Source organism: Phyllostomus hastatus, unplaced genomic scaffold (genome assembly GCF_019186645.2).
Source record: "Phyllostomus hastatus isolate PE091 unplaced genomic scaffold, TTU_PhHast_1.1 phas_contig_150, whole genome shotgun sequence".
NCBI lineage: Eukaryota > Metazoa > Chordata > Mammalia > Chiroptera > Phyllostomidae > Phyllostomus > Phyllostomus hastatus.
In genome coordinates, this window is record NW_025333611.1 from 28,446,373 (window position 1) to 28,462,196 (window position 15,824).

At 48.0% G+C, this 15,824-nt stretch overlaps 1 protein-coding gene across 2 annotated transcripts; it reads left to right on the plus strand.

The window, feature by feature from the left end:
* The first annotated feature begins 3,013 nt into the window (after positions 1-3,013).
* On the plus strand, positions 3,014-11,842 carry ECSCR (endothelial cell surface expressed chemotaxis and apoptosis regulator). 2 transcript variants are annotated; one of them, XM_045824192.1, is made up of 9 exons: positions 3,014-3,239; positions 6,649-6,693; positions 7,183-7,242; positions 7,724-7,849; positions 8,948-9,061; positions 9,464-9,562; positions 9,780-9,816; positions 10,484-10,580; positions 10,829-11,842. In XM_045824192.1, exons 1-9 carry the CDS (start codon positions 3,179-3,181, stop codon positions 10,835-10,837), a joined length of 648 nt encoding a protein of 215 aa, XP_045680148.1. In that variant the 5' UTR covers positions 3,014-3,178; the 3' UTR covers positions 10,838-11,842. The 2 variants fall into 2 exon arrangements, with proteins under 2 accessions (XP_045680148.1, XP_045680157.1); XM_045824201.1 differs by lacking the exon at positions 7,183-7,242 and having other exon boundaries at positions 3,086-3,239.
* Positions 11,843-15,824: the final 3,982 nt, after the last annotated feature.

Here is a 15,824-nt window from a genome sequence, read left to right on the forward strand (position 1 = left end):
TTTTAATATTTTATTCATTTAGTTTTAGAGAGGGGAAAGGAGGGAGAAAGAGAGGGAGAAAAACATCAGAGTGTGGTAGCCTCTCGAGCACCCCCTACTGGGCACCTGTCCTGTGGTCCAGGCATGCGCCCTGACTGGGAATGGAACCGGCGACCCTTCAGTGTTCAGGCAGGCGTGATGTCTCAGTTTCTGAATATTATTTCCATTAAAAGAAAGTAGGGCCCCTTGGAGAAAGAGCTGATTGCAGGGCTGGGGCTGGTAAAGCAGGAGATGAAGCTGCATATCCTGTTATGCCAGAAAGTAAGGAAGTGTTCAAAGAATGATGGACACAGGTTGAAAGGACACGGAAGTCAGCCTGAAGGGGTCCCCAGTGGCCAAAATGGGGACAATTTGAGTATCAAAATAATAAATGCTTGTAATATATAATATTCACATAGTTTCAAAGTATCACCCCACAAAATACTTATTAATTACAAAGGGAAAAGAGTAACTTTGAGGTGGAGAAAACTGGCTATAGTGGCCGAATGGTAGTTTCCAAAAAGATATGTCCGTATCTTAATTCTGAGAATATATGAATATTACCTTACTTAGAAAAAGAGCCTTTGCAAATGTAACTAAGTTAAGGATCTTGGGATGAGCAGGTCACCCTGGATTATCTAGAACAGCACTGGATTCAAGGACCACGGTCCTTGGAGAGAAACACAAAGGAGAAAGCGATGTGAAGACAGAGACAGAGACAGAGACCAAAGCGATGCAGCTACAAACCAAGGAATGCCAAGGCGTGGCCAACAGCCACCAGAAGCTGGAAGAGGCCAGGAATGGATTCTTCTCTCCATCTTCAGAGTGGGTGTGGCTCTGTTAATACCTTGATTTTGACTTCTGGCCTCCAGAACTGTGAGAGAGTACATTTCTGTTGTTTTAAGTCCCCAGTTTATGGTCATTGGTACATGGCCGCAGGAAACTAAGACAGTAGCAGACACCACCTTAAGCAAGTGGTCAAGTGACCATCCATGGAACAGATCAAAAACCGTGCACCAATTGATAGGCTGCAAAGAGAGGAACACAACACTGCTTCTGTGACATTCTTGCCAAAGATGCATGACCTGATGAACCCAAGTGAGGGAAACTCTACAACACAATTGGACTGTAACCTTTAAAAATGTCAAGGTCATGAAAATCATGGAACAACTGAAGAATTGTTCCAGATTGAAGGAGACAAAAGAGGTGTACAATGAGTGATTCTGGACTGGAACCTTTTAAAAATATATATCTATGTATTAATTGTCTATTTAGAGAGGAGAAAAACAGGGAGAGAAAATTGATGTGAGATAGAAATATCGATTTTACCCCAATCAGGGACCGAACCCACAACCTAGGCAAGTGCCTCGACTGGGAATCCTACCAGTAGCCTTTTGCTTTGAGGGGGGACGAGAGCTACCCGAGCCACACCGGTCAGGGCTAGACCAGACCGCTTTGCTATAAAAAACATTCTTGGGACAACTGTCAAAACTGGAATGAAATCTGAGGATTAGATAGTATTAATATATCAAAATTAATTTTCTAATTTTGATGGCTGTATTGATTATATAGGAGATTGTCCTTATTTGTAGGAAATACATACTACAACACTCTGAGTGATTGGGCATTCTGTTGGCAATTTACCCTCAAAAGGTTCAAGGAAGAAAAGTTCTGTATGATGTACTTTCTGTACATTTGTGATTGCTTCAAAATGAAATATTCATAAAAAAACAAAAATAAGAGACAAAAGGACACCAGTTATAAAATGATTACATATATATGCATATTATATCACAGGCTAGAAGAAAATTCACAATGATAATTATATTAAAGAGGATTGTGCGTTACATTGCTGTAAACCTTTTGAGTTTAGTTTAATAAATATGTGCTGAGGACCCGCTATATGTCAAGCATTGTGCCAGGTCCTAAGGATACTGAAAACAGTGACAATGTGTCTACAGGAGAGAGTACTGTGGGATGTATGGTGGCTGAATGCTAAGAATAAGAATACTGCTGGAGCACAGGGAGGGCCTGACCCCAGAGTACGGGTAGTGCCCAAAGGGAGGGATGCTTGGAATGTGGTTCTCTTGTTTTTTCCTTAAGAATAACAATAATAGCCTTGGCTGTCATGGCTCAGTGGATTGAGTGCCAGCCTGAAAACCAAAGGGTCATTCCCAGTCAGGGCACATGCCTGGGTTGTGGGCTGGGTCCCCAGTAGGGGGCATGCAAGAGGCAACCAGACATTGATGTTCCTCTCCTTCTTTCTCCCTCCCTTCCCCTCTCTCTAAAAATAAATAAAAACCTTAAAAATAAATAAAAATAATATGAAATTTGACTCTTACCCACAATAATATTTTTTAAAACTGTAACAATAATAAGCCCTGGCTGGTGTGGCTCAGTGGACTGAGTTCTGGCCTGCAAACCAAAGGGTCCCTGATTCGATTCCCAGTCAGGGCACATGCCTGGGTTGTGGACCAGATCCCAAGTAGGGGGCAAACGAGAGGTAACCACACATTGATGTTCCTCTCCCTCTCTTTCTCCCTCCTTACCCTTCTCTAAAAATAAATAAATAAAATCTTTAAAATAAAAAAGAATAACAATAATAAGATATACTGGGAGCCCCATCTGCATTGGTAGTCCTGGGGAGAGAGAAGAATGTGAAGAATTCTGGGTATATACAGCATGGGCGGCTGGTGGGCTGAGCTTTAGAGCACAGTCACAGTCTGAAACAGAATGGGCTTGGGGGACTGGATCACACTCCAGGAAATCTTCCAGGTGGTGTGTGGAGGTACATGATGGATCCCTGGGAGGGGAAGGCAGGGGGCGAGGGTGGGGTGGGGAGGGGTGGGATGGTGTGTCGCCATCACTGGTCTTTGAGCACAGGCCCTGGAGGAGAGCACAACTGGCACTAGCCCAGGCCACTCAGAGTCCCGGAGCCCAGGGCACAGTCATCGATGTTTCAGCCTTACATCCTCGTCTGGGCTGTCAGGCTGAGCAGGGCCCCTGGAGTTAGTCCCAATCTGTTTCCTTCTATTCTTTGACAGGAAGCTCCTGGAGAGCCAGCCCCCAGCCCCTCCCCGCCCCAGCACTCCCTCTCTCTTCTCCACTATGGACAGAGCCTCCACGGAGCAGCTGCCTGCCCACTACAGACCCAGCTGACATGGGGACTGTCAGAGCAACGCGGCTGTGCTGGGTGATCCTCGGCTTCCTCCTAGTCCAAGGTAAGAGGCACTGGCCCCTCTCCTTCAGCAGTTCCCTCCCAGGGCTGGTGGTCCTATCCCTCTTCCAGGACACACACCTCACATCCAGCTCTTCATCCAGGGCTGTGCCCAAGGGAAATTCCAGAGCCTTTTGTGCAAGGGATCGGTTGGGTTTGGAGGTAGACATTATCAGGCAAGAGTAAAACAGCATATGGTTAAGGCTTTTTGTGGGAAAATTTCCAGGGTGAACTGGGGCCCCCATGAAAGGCTGGCCTCCTGAAATTCGGGAAATGACTGTGTGGGTGTGAGGTTGAGGCCCCAAAGCTCCTTCCATGGTGTTCTACTAGCATGACATTGTCTGCACCTTGGGCTTTACGGGTGATCTTTTTTCTTCTTTAGTGTGGGGAGTAACAACCTCGGAATTCCAAATACTGACTCTAAGCTCACAGCAAGAGGGATTCAAGTTAGATACAAAGAATTATTTCCCGAAGAGGATGTACTCAACATCCTCACCCAGGGGCCCAGTTGAGATGAGCTTCGGAAGAGATGACTTGAGAACACCTCCCAGACAGAGCCCTGCCAGGGATGAGTAGAGAAGTAGCCCAGAGGGGGTCCTCTAATTAGGGAGCAGTTGCTGGGAACTAAGAGAAATCCAGGCGATTCTGACTCATGGGGCAGCAACTTCCCTTAGTTCGTTTCTTCCCACCCCCACAGCACCCTCCATGAGTCCTCCGTGGAGGGTGATGAACCTGTGCCCAAAGCAGCAGTGGAGAGTGTGGGAGAGCTTGGATGGGAGGGAGGACGCCCTTCCTTGGTGGTGGGTGAGAAGGCCTGAGCACTAGAAGACTGCCTCCCGGGGAGGTCAGACATTTCTCTAAAGGTCCATGGCTTGGAAGTCAAACTGTGGTCACCCACCCCACTCCTCCCTGACTCCTCCCACAGGATAGAGTCACACTTTTGATCTGGGGCTGGGGAACTAGGCTGTTGTAGAAATTGCAGAAATGGTAGAGAAGGTTGAAAGATGAGACTCATGAGGTGGGATTTTCATAGGCTTGGGCTTCTCCCAGCTTCCTTACACACTGCCTTGTCCCTGACGGGGGCCAGGACTAGGACTGCCCTGTGTAAACTCTATGGAAGCCGTGCTCACTGCTTGCATACCCTATCCTCTTACCGAGTATCTCAGAGCACTTACTGTCTCCTTCATTTTGGTGAACCAAGGAATGCTTTGGAGGATATTCAGGACCACAGAGGGACTTGACTGTGGATACATACATCAGGGCATAGTAGGCTTGAGACTGGGAGGATTTGACACAATGGGAAAAAATTTTAAATGTCCAGCATTTATAGAGCATGAACTATCTGTCAGACACTGCATTAAGTACTTTATGTGCATTTTCTTATCCTCACAACCACATATAAGGTACTAAAATCACTTGTATGTTATTTTATTATTATTTTTTATACTCATCCAAGGTCATGCCTATTGATTTTAGAGAGAGGGGGAGAGAAACATCAATCAGTCGCCTCTTGTGTGCACCCCAACCAACCGTATGCACCCTGACCAGGGACTGAACCCGACTGGGGACCAAACCCACAACCTACACATATGCCCTGACCAGGGATAGAACCTGCAACCTTTTGGTTTACAGGACAATGCTCCAACCAATTGAGCCACACTGCCCACGGCTAAAATCACGTGTATTTTAATGAGGAGAAAACTAAGGCTCGGGTCAATAAGTGACAGGGTCAGGACTTGAACTCAGGCCTGCCAGACTCCACACTCCATGATTTGTTAAGCACTAAAATATGCTGCTGAGGAATACTGGATGAGGTTGTGGAAGGGGAGGAGAGAGAGGCTGGGTGGAAATGGAGCAGGTGGGAATGAGGGAGAGGAAACAGTAAAATAAGAAATCCCCATGGCCAGTGTGCTCTGGTTGTCTGAGTGCCCAGTGGTCAGAGGCACCCTGGCCTGTCAAAACTGATGCTCCCTAAATCCCTCCTCTACTCACAGAGGCATCTCCTGGTGACAAAAAGTTCCCGTAGCGGGAGGGGGCAGGAGACAAAGAGCAACCTACTGGAACTTGGCCCCTGGGACTTACTGATAGGTGTTTTCAGGACATGCCTTGGATTAAAAGGGTCATTCCCCAGCTGGGGAAAGTTCTCTTTAGCCTGGGGCACCCGTAAGTTTTCACTCCCCTCTTGACCCGACCTACCACCCAGTGAGGGAATGAAGTATCGAAGATGCTGACCTGGAAAAACACCGCATGGCCTAGCGTTTGGGAAAGTGTGGGCTTGGAAACAATTAATTCCACGCCATCCAAGTGATAGCCCCATGGAGGAAGGCAGTGGCTAAGGAAAATAAACAGACCAGCAGGCTGCCCCAGGCTGGGCGGGCCCCTGGCCCCCAGCCGCCTCTGTTCGCCCAGGCCCGGCTTAGTGTTTCCCTGATGATGAGGGGCGGAGGGAACAGGAGAGCCGGGCCAGCGGCTGTCGTCCCAGCCGGAGCGGAGGGACGGGAACCCAGCTGGGCGGCTCCACTTCCCCACGTTTTCCTTTCACATTGTTCACAGGTTTTAAGAATGATTTCATTGTGGAAAATGAGCAAACACAACCTGACCTTTGAGGTCCCACAGACACGGGGGACACATATATGGCACACAAGCGCGCGCACGCACACACACACACACACACACACACACACACACACATCTGTACAGAGGCTGACCGGCATACACTCGTACTTACCAAACGATCTAATCTGGGCTTCTTACTGGGGCCTCCTAGTGACCTCCTCCCCAGGTTTGTCCAACAACAATCATTTCTGAGTAGGCTCTGCCTGTAAGAGTAAGCTGATCACTCGTTCTACAGCTTCCCTGTCTCCTGTACATATGCCAGGACTTGCTTCCTGTAGGCCCCTCCTCCTGCTGGAGGAGGGCAGAGATACAGCCCAGATACCAACCCCAGGCCCAAACTCCATCTTATTCATCACATCTTTCCATCCCCTTCCCTTGGGACAGGACTGGTGTGATGAGATCCACAGGGGAAAACGGCTGGCTCGATGGTGGTGTAGTGACGACATTAGCCTAGAGACCTGGAGTCTTTGTCTAGACTGGCAGGTCACTGGCCCTCTGTCTTTAGACATCACTAATTTAAAATGACCTTCCCCTGACGTTGTGTCAGGTTGGTATAAAACCCATGTGAGACTGAAGAGACAGGAAAGGACTCCGGGATGCTGAATCATGAGGTGGTGGTGATGGTGCTATTCAATCACAGTCTCAGAGGAAGCCAGCCCCCTAAGCTGGAGCCACATCCTTTAGGCCTCTGTCGGCATGGGAGGCTTGGAAAGGCAAAAGGCCTCAGTTTTTCTGGGGGCTGTATGTGCTGGGCAGGAGCCTCACGAAGCTAGTCTGTGTTTTGCTTTCTTTTGCAGGCCACAACTCCCAGCCCACCACAACGCAGCCCTCTAGCCCTCAGGGTAAGACCCAGCACACAGGACCTCCTCCAGCATTTAGGTCTGGGAGCTTGGTAAGGGTGAGAGGATCTCTAGGCCCTGTTTTATGCAGATCTCAAGTGATTAGGGGTGGGGCCAGACCTCAGGGCATTCAAGACTGAGCACTTCTAGGGACCTGTTTCAGCTTGGCCCAGTCTAACCTGCCTTGAAAGTGGAATGAGAGGAATTGTTGCAGGTGAGGGATGGGGTAGGGAGAAAGCGTAGAAAACGCCAGCTATAGGGCAAAAGAGGGGGACAGAGCAATAAGAGGCAACAAACAGCCTCAGATGACCACAGAGTCAACTCCCAGCGCAGGTGAGTGTGGTTGTCGAGGGGCCAATCCCAGCCCTCCACCCAGTCCCCTGCCTATCCCTTCAGACTTGCTTGCGGTCCAAAGGTTCTCATATGGGTTAGAAGTGTGGTGTCATCAAACCTGCCCCACCTCCACTTCCCATTCTGCGTCTGTCCTTGCAGAAGACAGTGCTTCCTCAGAGCCCAGTAGCCCAAGGTCTCTGTCCAGCGCCAGTGCCCCAGGTACTCCGCTACTCACACTACAAATTCCATCCAGGGAGGGCCCCATGGGGAGGCAGGCACAGTTTCTGCTCTAAAGGAGAATGCACACTCATGGGGGAGCAGACAAGTAAACAAGACGTCATGTCGCCAATCACAAAGCAGGGTGAGAAGGGCTGCGATGCGCATGGCAGAGTGCTGCTGGAGCCCAGACAAATGTCAGCAGCTTCTGACTTGAGGGCCAGCGAGTACATTCCAGAGTGAGGGAGAGCTGAAGCAGAGACCAAAGAATGAGTTGACCAAATGAAGACTGGGAGGTGAAGGGTGGTAGGGTGTATTCCAGGCAGAGGGAACTGCACGGGTGAAGACCCAGAGGTGTGAGAGAGGATGGCTCCTTCTGGAATGAAAGCAGTAATGAGAAGAACGATCTTGGACTAAAGAGCCTTCTCTGCGTGTGTGCTGGTTGGAGCCCCAAGCAGGCTCATACATGCTTCCTAATCCACAGCCACTCCAGGGAAGGCCTCACAGGTCCCCACACCCGTGACGCCGAGGTCAAGCACCATAGATGGTCACTTCCAGAGCTTGCCGGGCCTGACTCCATCCCAGCCACAACAGCACATATCAGCCCTTGGTAAGTATGTGGGGCTGGCGGTAAAATACAATGGGTCATGTCTGGCTGGGTTCCTTCCTCTCCTCTTCAGGGGGCCCAGGTCTTGCCCCACAATGAGGGGTCTCAGGGCCAGGATCCACATCAGCGGCACCCTGGTCTGGAAGGGAATGAGGTTTGGTGGGGAGTAGAGTCAGGAACCTGGGCCTGGTCACAGTGAAGGTAGAAAGAGTATGGACTCAGGATCGATCAAGGCACAGAGAGAGAAAGAGAAGGTTAGGAGAACCAAACAGTGCAAAGGAAGGCAGACAAGGTTAGGAAAGGGTTGCACACCTCTCAGGGCAGGTTGGTCCTCACCCAGCAGTGCGGGAGAAGAGCTGGGCAGGGGTGGGTACCTGCCACCTTGGCCCGCTGTTCGTGGCACGAGCATGGTGTCCCAAGCAGCAGCAGCAGCAGTGGCAGCAGAAGTGGAGGGACGTCCTGTGTGGACTCCCAACAAAGACTACCCTGACCCTTTCTCTCATCCTACCTCTTGGCTCTGGGATTTTTTTTAAACTCCCAGGCTTATTTAGGACAGAGGTGAGGACAAGGAAATGGAACAGCAGTTAGGCCTGCAATGAGTTCCAGAAGGGAAGAGATGGGTGACCATACCACCTTTTAAGGGGACCAGAAACTTGGGTGTCTTACCTGGCAGGCTGACACACTAGATCAGTCAGTGCCTGGGGACAAATTTTGGTGCCCTTCTTTCCTCCCTCTTCAACCCTTGGCAAAACACGATGAGTCTACCTTGCCTAGTCTGTCTCCCTATATCTGCAGCATAAATCCCAATCTTCTCGACTCCAAGGGGGTGGTGGGAAGAGCATAGTGAGGGAAGCATCCTGAACTTTCTGGAGTCCTTTGGAACTAGTAACACAAACAACCAGCCATCTAGTCATGTGATCCCACAACATCCAGTCCTGGCCTCCATCCTCATGGGACCTGGTCAGATGGGCAGGGAGGAAGTCTTTTCTGCAGGGCTTGAGCTGTGTCCGCAGTCCTTTACCTGGAGGAAGTGGGAGGGGAGCTAGCTCTCTCTGTAGGCTGAGTTCCTTCACTGATGAACCCATCACCACTCCATTTTAGACACTTCTCAAAATGTTACCACCAAATCAGCCACCATGAACCTGAGGACCAGAGGAGACTCCACCATCCTGCCCAGCCCTACCTCAGAGACGGTGCTCACCGTGGCCGCATTTGGTGAGAGGGAGGAGACAGTGGGGTGTGGCAGGGACCCCACCCGTGAACTGACTTGGACTCTGAGTCTGGAAACAAAAGTTCAGATCTCACTTATTTGTGCTGGGAGGGTTTGGCTGACAAAGAAGGCTCTGGTGGGAAAGAGTCTCCACTGGCTCTCTAGTCAGTTCGGCTGGGCTCTGCGGGGTTCCATGTTCTCATGGGAGGGTGGGGAAGGGCTGTGGAGCCCATGCTGGCCAGGGCAGCAGGCTGAGAGCTCGTTCCCCTTCTCAGCACAGAAGTGGAATTCACTTTGCTCCGGAGCCTGTCTACACAGCACTTAGCTGGGAAAATAATTTAAACTCCTGTTACCCCCTTTTGTCCCTTCCTCTGCCTCCCCTTCACCCCAACCTTTTCTTTGTTCAGGTGTTATCAGCTTCATTGTCATTCTGGTGGTGGTTGTGATCATCCTGGTCAGCGTGGTCAGTCTAAGGTTTAAGTGTCGGAAGAATAAGGAACCCGAAGGTACATGCCTGACCCTCAGGGCCCCCCTTTGCCTCTCTCTGCTGAGCACTCACAGCTAGATCCTGGGACTGACATCCAGCCTGGAATTGAGGGCTGGAATGGCACATCCGCATCAGTGGATAAAATGGGAAAGTCCACTTTGGTGACCTTTGAAAGGCAGGTTGGACTTCTGAGTAACAGTATGTGATCCCCAGTCTGTGCCTTTGGATTTTTACAGATCCCCAGAAGCCTGGGAGTTCCGGGCTATCTGAAAGGTAAGACTGTCAGAGGTATAAGTTGGAATCATCCATCTGACCTCAGTCTCCCCTCCAAGAGGGAGCCAACAACCAACGCTTCCTGTCTTCTACACACACATACCCACGGATGGAATTCTGACAGCCCCCTCTGAAGCCAGAGCTGGGGGCAAGCAGGACAGGAGCAGACCTGGACCTGAAAGGAATCAACTGGTGATGGGGGATGGACTGGAACTCCTCAATCCCAGGGCTAAGCCCTTATTACCCCTTCATTAAAAGTATAGGAATTCAGATTCTACTATACTCCTTAAATAAGAAGATACTCATTTAAGGAACCACTTACTGAATACCTTGTACGTCCTAAGCCCTGTGGTAGATATTTGGTAATATTATCTCAAATTCTTAGAGTAATTCTCTCAGGCAGATATTACTAAGGCAGATATTCTATTCAGGCAGATAAAATATTGAGACTCAAGGGAGGTCATAACTTGGTCAAGACCACACAAGCAGTAGGTAGTAATACAAAGATTTAAATACAAGTCTTTTGGACTTCAAAACATTTTCATTTCATTAGGGTCCACCACTGAAACAAAGGTCTACTTTTCAACAAGCCCTACACAGTTCCTTGACCCCCACATTGCCCTCCCACTTTTCTTATCTATAACCCATGTTTCCTTCCTACCTCTAGCTGCTCCACAGCCAATGGAGAGAAAGATAGCATCACCCTCATCTCCATGAAGAATATCAACATGAATAACAGCAAAGGGTGCCGCTCAGCAGAGAAGGTGCATTTTTCCTGGTCCCCCTCTTCTCCTTTTCAGGCTCCTTTTTTATTTAAAGTAACACTTATATTTACTTGGAATATTATAATGCATCCTCTAGGATACATAAATAGAAAATATGTTAAAGTAGTCAGGCTCTTGTTCCTTAACCAGAAATGAGATATTTTCAAAGACCCAGCCTTTTCTCTCCTCTTGCCTATTTTACCACTCCCGAGGAGTTCATCCTTCCTCATTAAGTATTTATTTTGCAGGTTCTTTAAAAGCAACCTTGGGTCCCTAGGAGACCGAAGATGATGCAGCTGCCCTGTGACTGTAAGGAGGAAGGCGATGGGATCAGTAGAGGCAATAAACCACATAAATTATTTTTTTGCTTCACATCTCCTCCATACTACATTACTGCAGATCTAAAGGATACTGACGTTCCTTCAGACTTAGGAGCAAGCTACCAACACGAAAGCCTCTCTCCCACATGGATGGACAGTCACTCTAGGAACACGGCCAGCTCCTCCCACCTTCTCAATGTCATAGGAAGGGGAAGTCTGTAGAGCAAAAGCAAGGAAAATGACAAAGTGGCTTGGTCCATTCTACTTGGCATTAAAATTATTTTCTGGCCTGTAGCCTCATTTCTTTTAAGATCTATGCTCCCATGCACATTTCTTAACAGAACATTCTAGCAGCTCTGGGGCCTCCTTATCTAGGCAAGGCATGTATGCAAATTTCTGCCCCTGCGAGGAACTCTGAGAGACCTGGGAGGTGGAAAGAACTTTTTGTCAGGCCTACCTCTGTCCGTCTAGTTTACTGAGTATGGGGATGCAGTGACTGACTAGCCTAGCCACTCTAACAGAGGGGCGAGAAGAGGAGCTGTAGCCAGAGAGCAATTGTCAGAGATTGCTAGAGAAATCTAAATCTGTAGAGAAATACTAAATCTGGAGAGTGAGAACATGGGAGACACAACAGCGTTCTGACTAGGAAACGCCGGGGGTATGAGCTGAATACTAAAAGGGCAAATGTCCTCCGCCTGCCCCAGGGCAGACCTCCCTCACTGTGGTTCTGGCTGTGGGAACAACACTGGGAAGGTCTGGGCGAAGACAGGTCTGTGACTTTATAATGCAAAACCCACCTCTTTACCCCATACAGCTTTATCTTTGTGTCCTAAAAATAAAGGATAATAAATAATGTAAAGTCATTTAAACAGAAGGAGGAAAAGAAAGCAATTATCTGTTTTCTTAGTAATCTGTGTTTGAAAATAAATCTTGGGAAGAGTCGACGGGAGAGTCGTCTGTGTATGTTTGCAGGCAGCATTCAACTCTGTGTAAGCATCTGCTCGTTGGCGGTTTAAAACAGAGGGAGGACAGGGATTACCCATTCCGAAGCCAAAATAGGCTCTTTTCTTCTGGATTTAGACTCCTCAAGGTGATATGAGAGAGAAAGCCTAGAACAAAAAGTTTCATTTTCTCTGTGTCGCTAAAACAATTCACGTGCACTAAAGAAACAGCGGATTCTAAAATCCTCGGGGCAGCGCCTGCAGCCTGCTCACGTCTGCAGCTCTCCCGTGGCACGTTGGGCCCGGCATGTCAGAGGTCGTGAACACCGGCTCTTGAGTGCAGGAAGACTAGTCACAAGGTTGGGCTTTGCCACAGATGCACAGCTCAACATTGGAGAAATCAGCCCCCATCATGGAGCCTGTTTGCTTTAAAAGTGAGGTGGCTGGACTACTTGCCTCTACTGACTTTTCTGATCCTTATGTTCTAAAGTCCTATGAATTCTCAAAGTAGGAAAAAACAATCTTTTCAGTAGATATTTCTCTGAGTGGGAGCCAGAGACAAGCCTTAGGTGATTCTGGGCAAGTCTTTTACATCCCCTGTACCTAGATTTCCCTTTGTATTCACATGTACAAAGGAGAGAATGAACCTACCTGGCCCTGTCTACCTCATGGCCCTGTAAAATGGGGTGGTAAATGTGGAGATACCTGGGAAGCACTAGTTGACAACTATAGCAGAAAAACATGGCGTGCCACTTGTGTCTAGGTCCCACACTTCAGGATCATGGCACTCGTTCCCCCACTGCTGGAAGTGTTGGCTGCTAAGGGCTCACAGCTGGTTGATGACTGGTTGATGGGAATGGGTGTGGGGATGAAGACCTGGACCTCTTGTCTCAACTTCTGGCCCAATCCTGCTCCCCTTACGCCTCAGAGATGCTCCTGGAGGCACTCACCAATAAAATGTCAGCATGCAACTCTTAGTGTCTCAGAGTCTATTTCTTGGAGTACTCAACCCATGACAGCAATACTGTAGTATTTCTAAAAAATAATTCAGATGTATTTTATTTTAGCCACACTGCCAAAAGCACCTGACTTCCCAGCTAGCTCCAGTACAAAAATCTGTCATTGGGATAGAACCCTCCGGGTGACGTAACAATGGCTAGAAGTACTGGATTCTGTTTCAGTTGTTATTCTGACTATCATGGGCACCTAGTTCGGCTGCTTACCATGCTGGACTAATTAGGTCAAGGACATGGGTTTCACTCTAGGTAACTCAGTTGATGTCTCCATTATAAGGCCATAAGCTTCCCCAACTCTGGACAATGTCCTGCAAACACAAGCTGTTAGTCATAAGGTATTTATATGCGGGGGGAAAGGGGTGAACTGGTATTAATATGAGATTGAAAGGCTTTTACCCTAAAACTAGCACTGCAGTATCACATTAGCCATATTCATTTTCCAGTTGCTAAATAACTATCCTTTTAGAAAGGGTAGAGGATGAATTCACTTAATGCTGAATTCTGCTCTCTAGCAAACTATATAAGGGGGTTCTGCTATTTATGCAAAAACAAGACCCCACCTCTGACAGGAAATCCGAGTGCAGCCTTCTGCAGCTCCTGAAGCTTCCCTGAGACAATATCTCTTCCTTGATGTCTAGACAACAGGATGGTGGGCATTTACAAGACAGCTTCCTCCCTATTCTAACCCAGAACTACAGACTTCCAAAGCAGGAACAAGTGGTGGGGGTAGGGTGGTTGCTGTAGAGTGTCCTTTTTTCACTTCTCCCCCCATCCCACGCAAGGGCAACAAGCAAACCAGCTCTGGTGCACAGACCCAGTTGGACAGAGCAGTCATTTACTTGGCATCTTTCTTCCAGGTCTGGATGGAGTATCATCTCAACCATATAGGGCACACGGTCAACCTCAGAATCACGAGCAAAAATTCACTACAGTTCAACAAGCATTTCTAAAAGTTAGGAGAGAAAACTGATAGAAATCTGAGGCTGGCTCTAGGTAAAATAGTGTACAAAAATCATGGTGCATCCCCTTGGCCTAGGTCCTGCACACAGTTTCCCAAAGTCAGGTCAGTACTACTTAATTCTATTTGAATCTGCTGGAAAACATGGTGTGTCTTTGCTCAGCGGCACCCCTGGATTAACGGATGTCCTTTCTCACTTCTTTGAACTTCTTTCTGCACCTACCTTCTTATCTTTGTGAACTGCCTTACAGATCCCAATTTCCCTTCCCTTTCCTTCCCAGTGGCTCTCTCGCTCTTCCTGCTGTTGCTTTCCCTAACCCCACCATCCTGAACCCTTTGAACCCACAGCTTTTTCTTTTACCAAACACGGAGATTGAATTTGACCGTGGGAATTATTTTGTTGAGTGTTTGGTGTACTTAAACAAAAACTGGCATGGAAGTGTTCTAAATGCTGGGGTTTGGAGTTCTAAGTTAGTACTGGTGATAGAGTCATAGGAAAATTCATCTAGAAGAGTTAGTTGAGGTATAAATGAACAGAAGGGTACAGCTGCATGGCAATTATCTCAGAAGGCTGCAATTCTGAACCTCTTTTTTTTCTGATTTGGAGTTAAATGAGTTGTCTAGAAAAGAAGGGGAAAGTGAGGTTTCAGAAGGTGACGGGAAAGGCTGTTGAGGTACCATATATTAGTATTTCAAAGAGGCCCCAGTGTCCCAAATCTTGTCCAGTGTTCTTGAACCTGGACTCTACTTCTGAGTAGCCCCATAATTTAGTATGGCTTTTCAGTCCAATCACCCCTACAGTTGTCTAGCACTCCCACTTTCAACTGATACTTCTAACTTCATGCAACCAGGACATCTCTGAGTGTCTCCCCTGGACTCCAAGGCACACCCCACCTTTCCAATTTCTAGAGCAAAATGTCTAGTCTTCCCAAACTACCTAAGGCTTTTTGGTTTGGTTTGGGGATGACCATGATCATTTTTTTCACTTTTACAGAATTGGGTTTTTTTGGTTTGTTTGTTTGTTTGTTTGTTTTAAAGATTTTATTTATTTTTAGAGAGAGTAGAAGGGAGGGAGAAATATCTATGTATGGTTGCCTATTGCACACCCAGTACTGGGGATCTGGCCTGCAACCCAGGCATGTGCCCTGATTTGTTCGCTGGCCGGCACTCAGTCCACTGAGTCACACCACTCAGGGCTGAAGAACTGGTTTTATTCTTTGCTAAAAGGCTCGACTCCATGCAAACCTAAGTGAGAGAAAGCGGGAATATTTCTTCACTTTCTTTTTACTGATCTTCTAAGGTGTGGTCTTCAGATAAAAGGGAATGGACTAAGGAAACTACTGGGGTAAGAGATGAGAAAGGTCTCAGAAGGGTCCTGGAGTAGGATGAGATGGAAGATAAAGAAAACGAAGACAGGGGCTGCAATGCCAGCTGTAATATGCACCTGCCCTATTTTTCTTTCTCCACCCCTGACCTCCAGTGGTTCCTCTAATGACGCTGTGCCTGAAGGGCTGAGGGAGGAGGGGTAGACCCAGACTGCCCTCTATCCACATAAATTTACCCCACTTTTCTACTTTTCATGGCTCTTAACTTCCCAGGGTTGGGTTCAGCATCCCCAAAACCTGTCTCTGAGTCTCCTAACAGGCGTTAGTGTATATATATATATTTTTTATTATTTATCGATCTCAAAGAGAGAGAGAGACAGAGAGAGAGAGAGAGAGATCGACTTCCCCATTTATGCAATCATTGGTTGATTCTTGTTTGTTCCCTGAAGGAGGATGAAACCCAAAACCTTGGCGTATGGGACCACGCTTTAATCAATTGAGTTACCGGACCAGAGGGCATTCTTGTATATTTTGAAACGACCTCCCTGAGGAGAAAAACAGTCATACTGTCACACTCTAGCCCATAGTTTGCAAAGGCTTTCCCAGGCAGGGTATCATCGCGCCTCCTTGAATGTCCCCAGTGTTAGGCGGGGACGAAGCCACTATCCCCATTCTTCAGAAGAA

What these genes read in the sequence shown, in the direction of transcription:
- ECSCR (XM_045824192.1), top strand. Translation starts at nt 3,179, where the DNA reads ATGGGGACTGTCAGAGCAACGCGGCTGTGCTGGGTGATCCTCGGCTTC. An exon ending in GTCCAGCGCCAGTGCCCCAG is followed by an intron (nt 7,243 to 7,723) that starts GTACTCCGCTAC and finishes CCTAATCCACAG; the next exon opens with CCACTCCAGGGAAGGCCTCA. An exon ending in GCTCACCGTGGCCGCATTTG is followed by an intron (nt 9,062 to 9,463) that starts GTGAGAGGGAGG and finishes TTCTTTGTTCAG; the next exon opens with GTGTTATCAGCTTCATTGTC.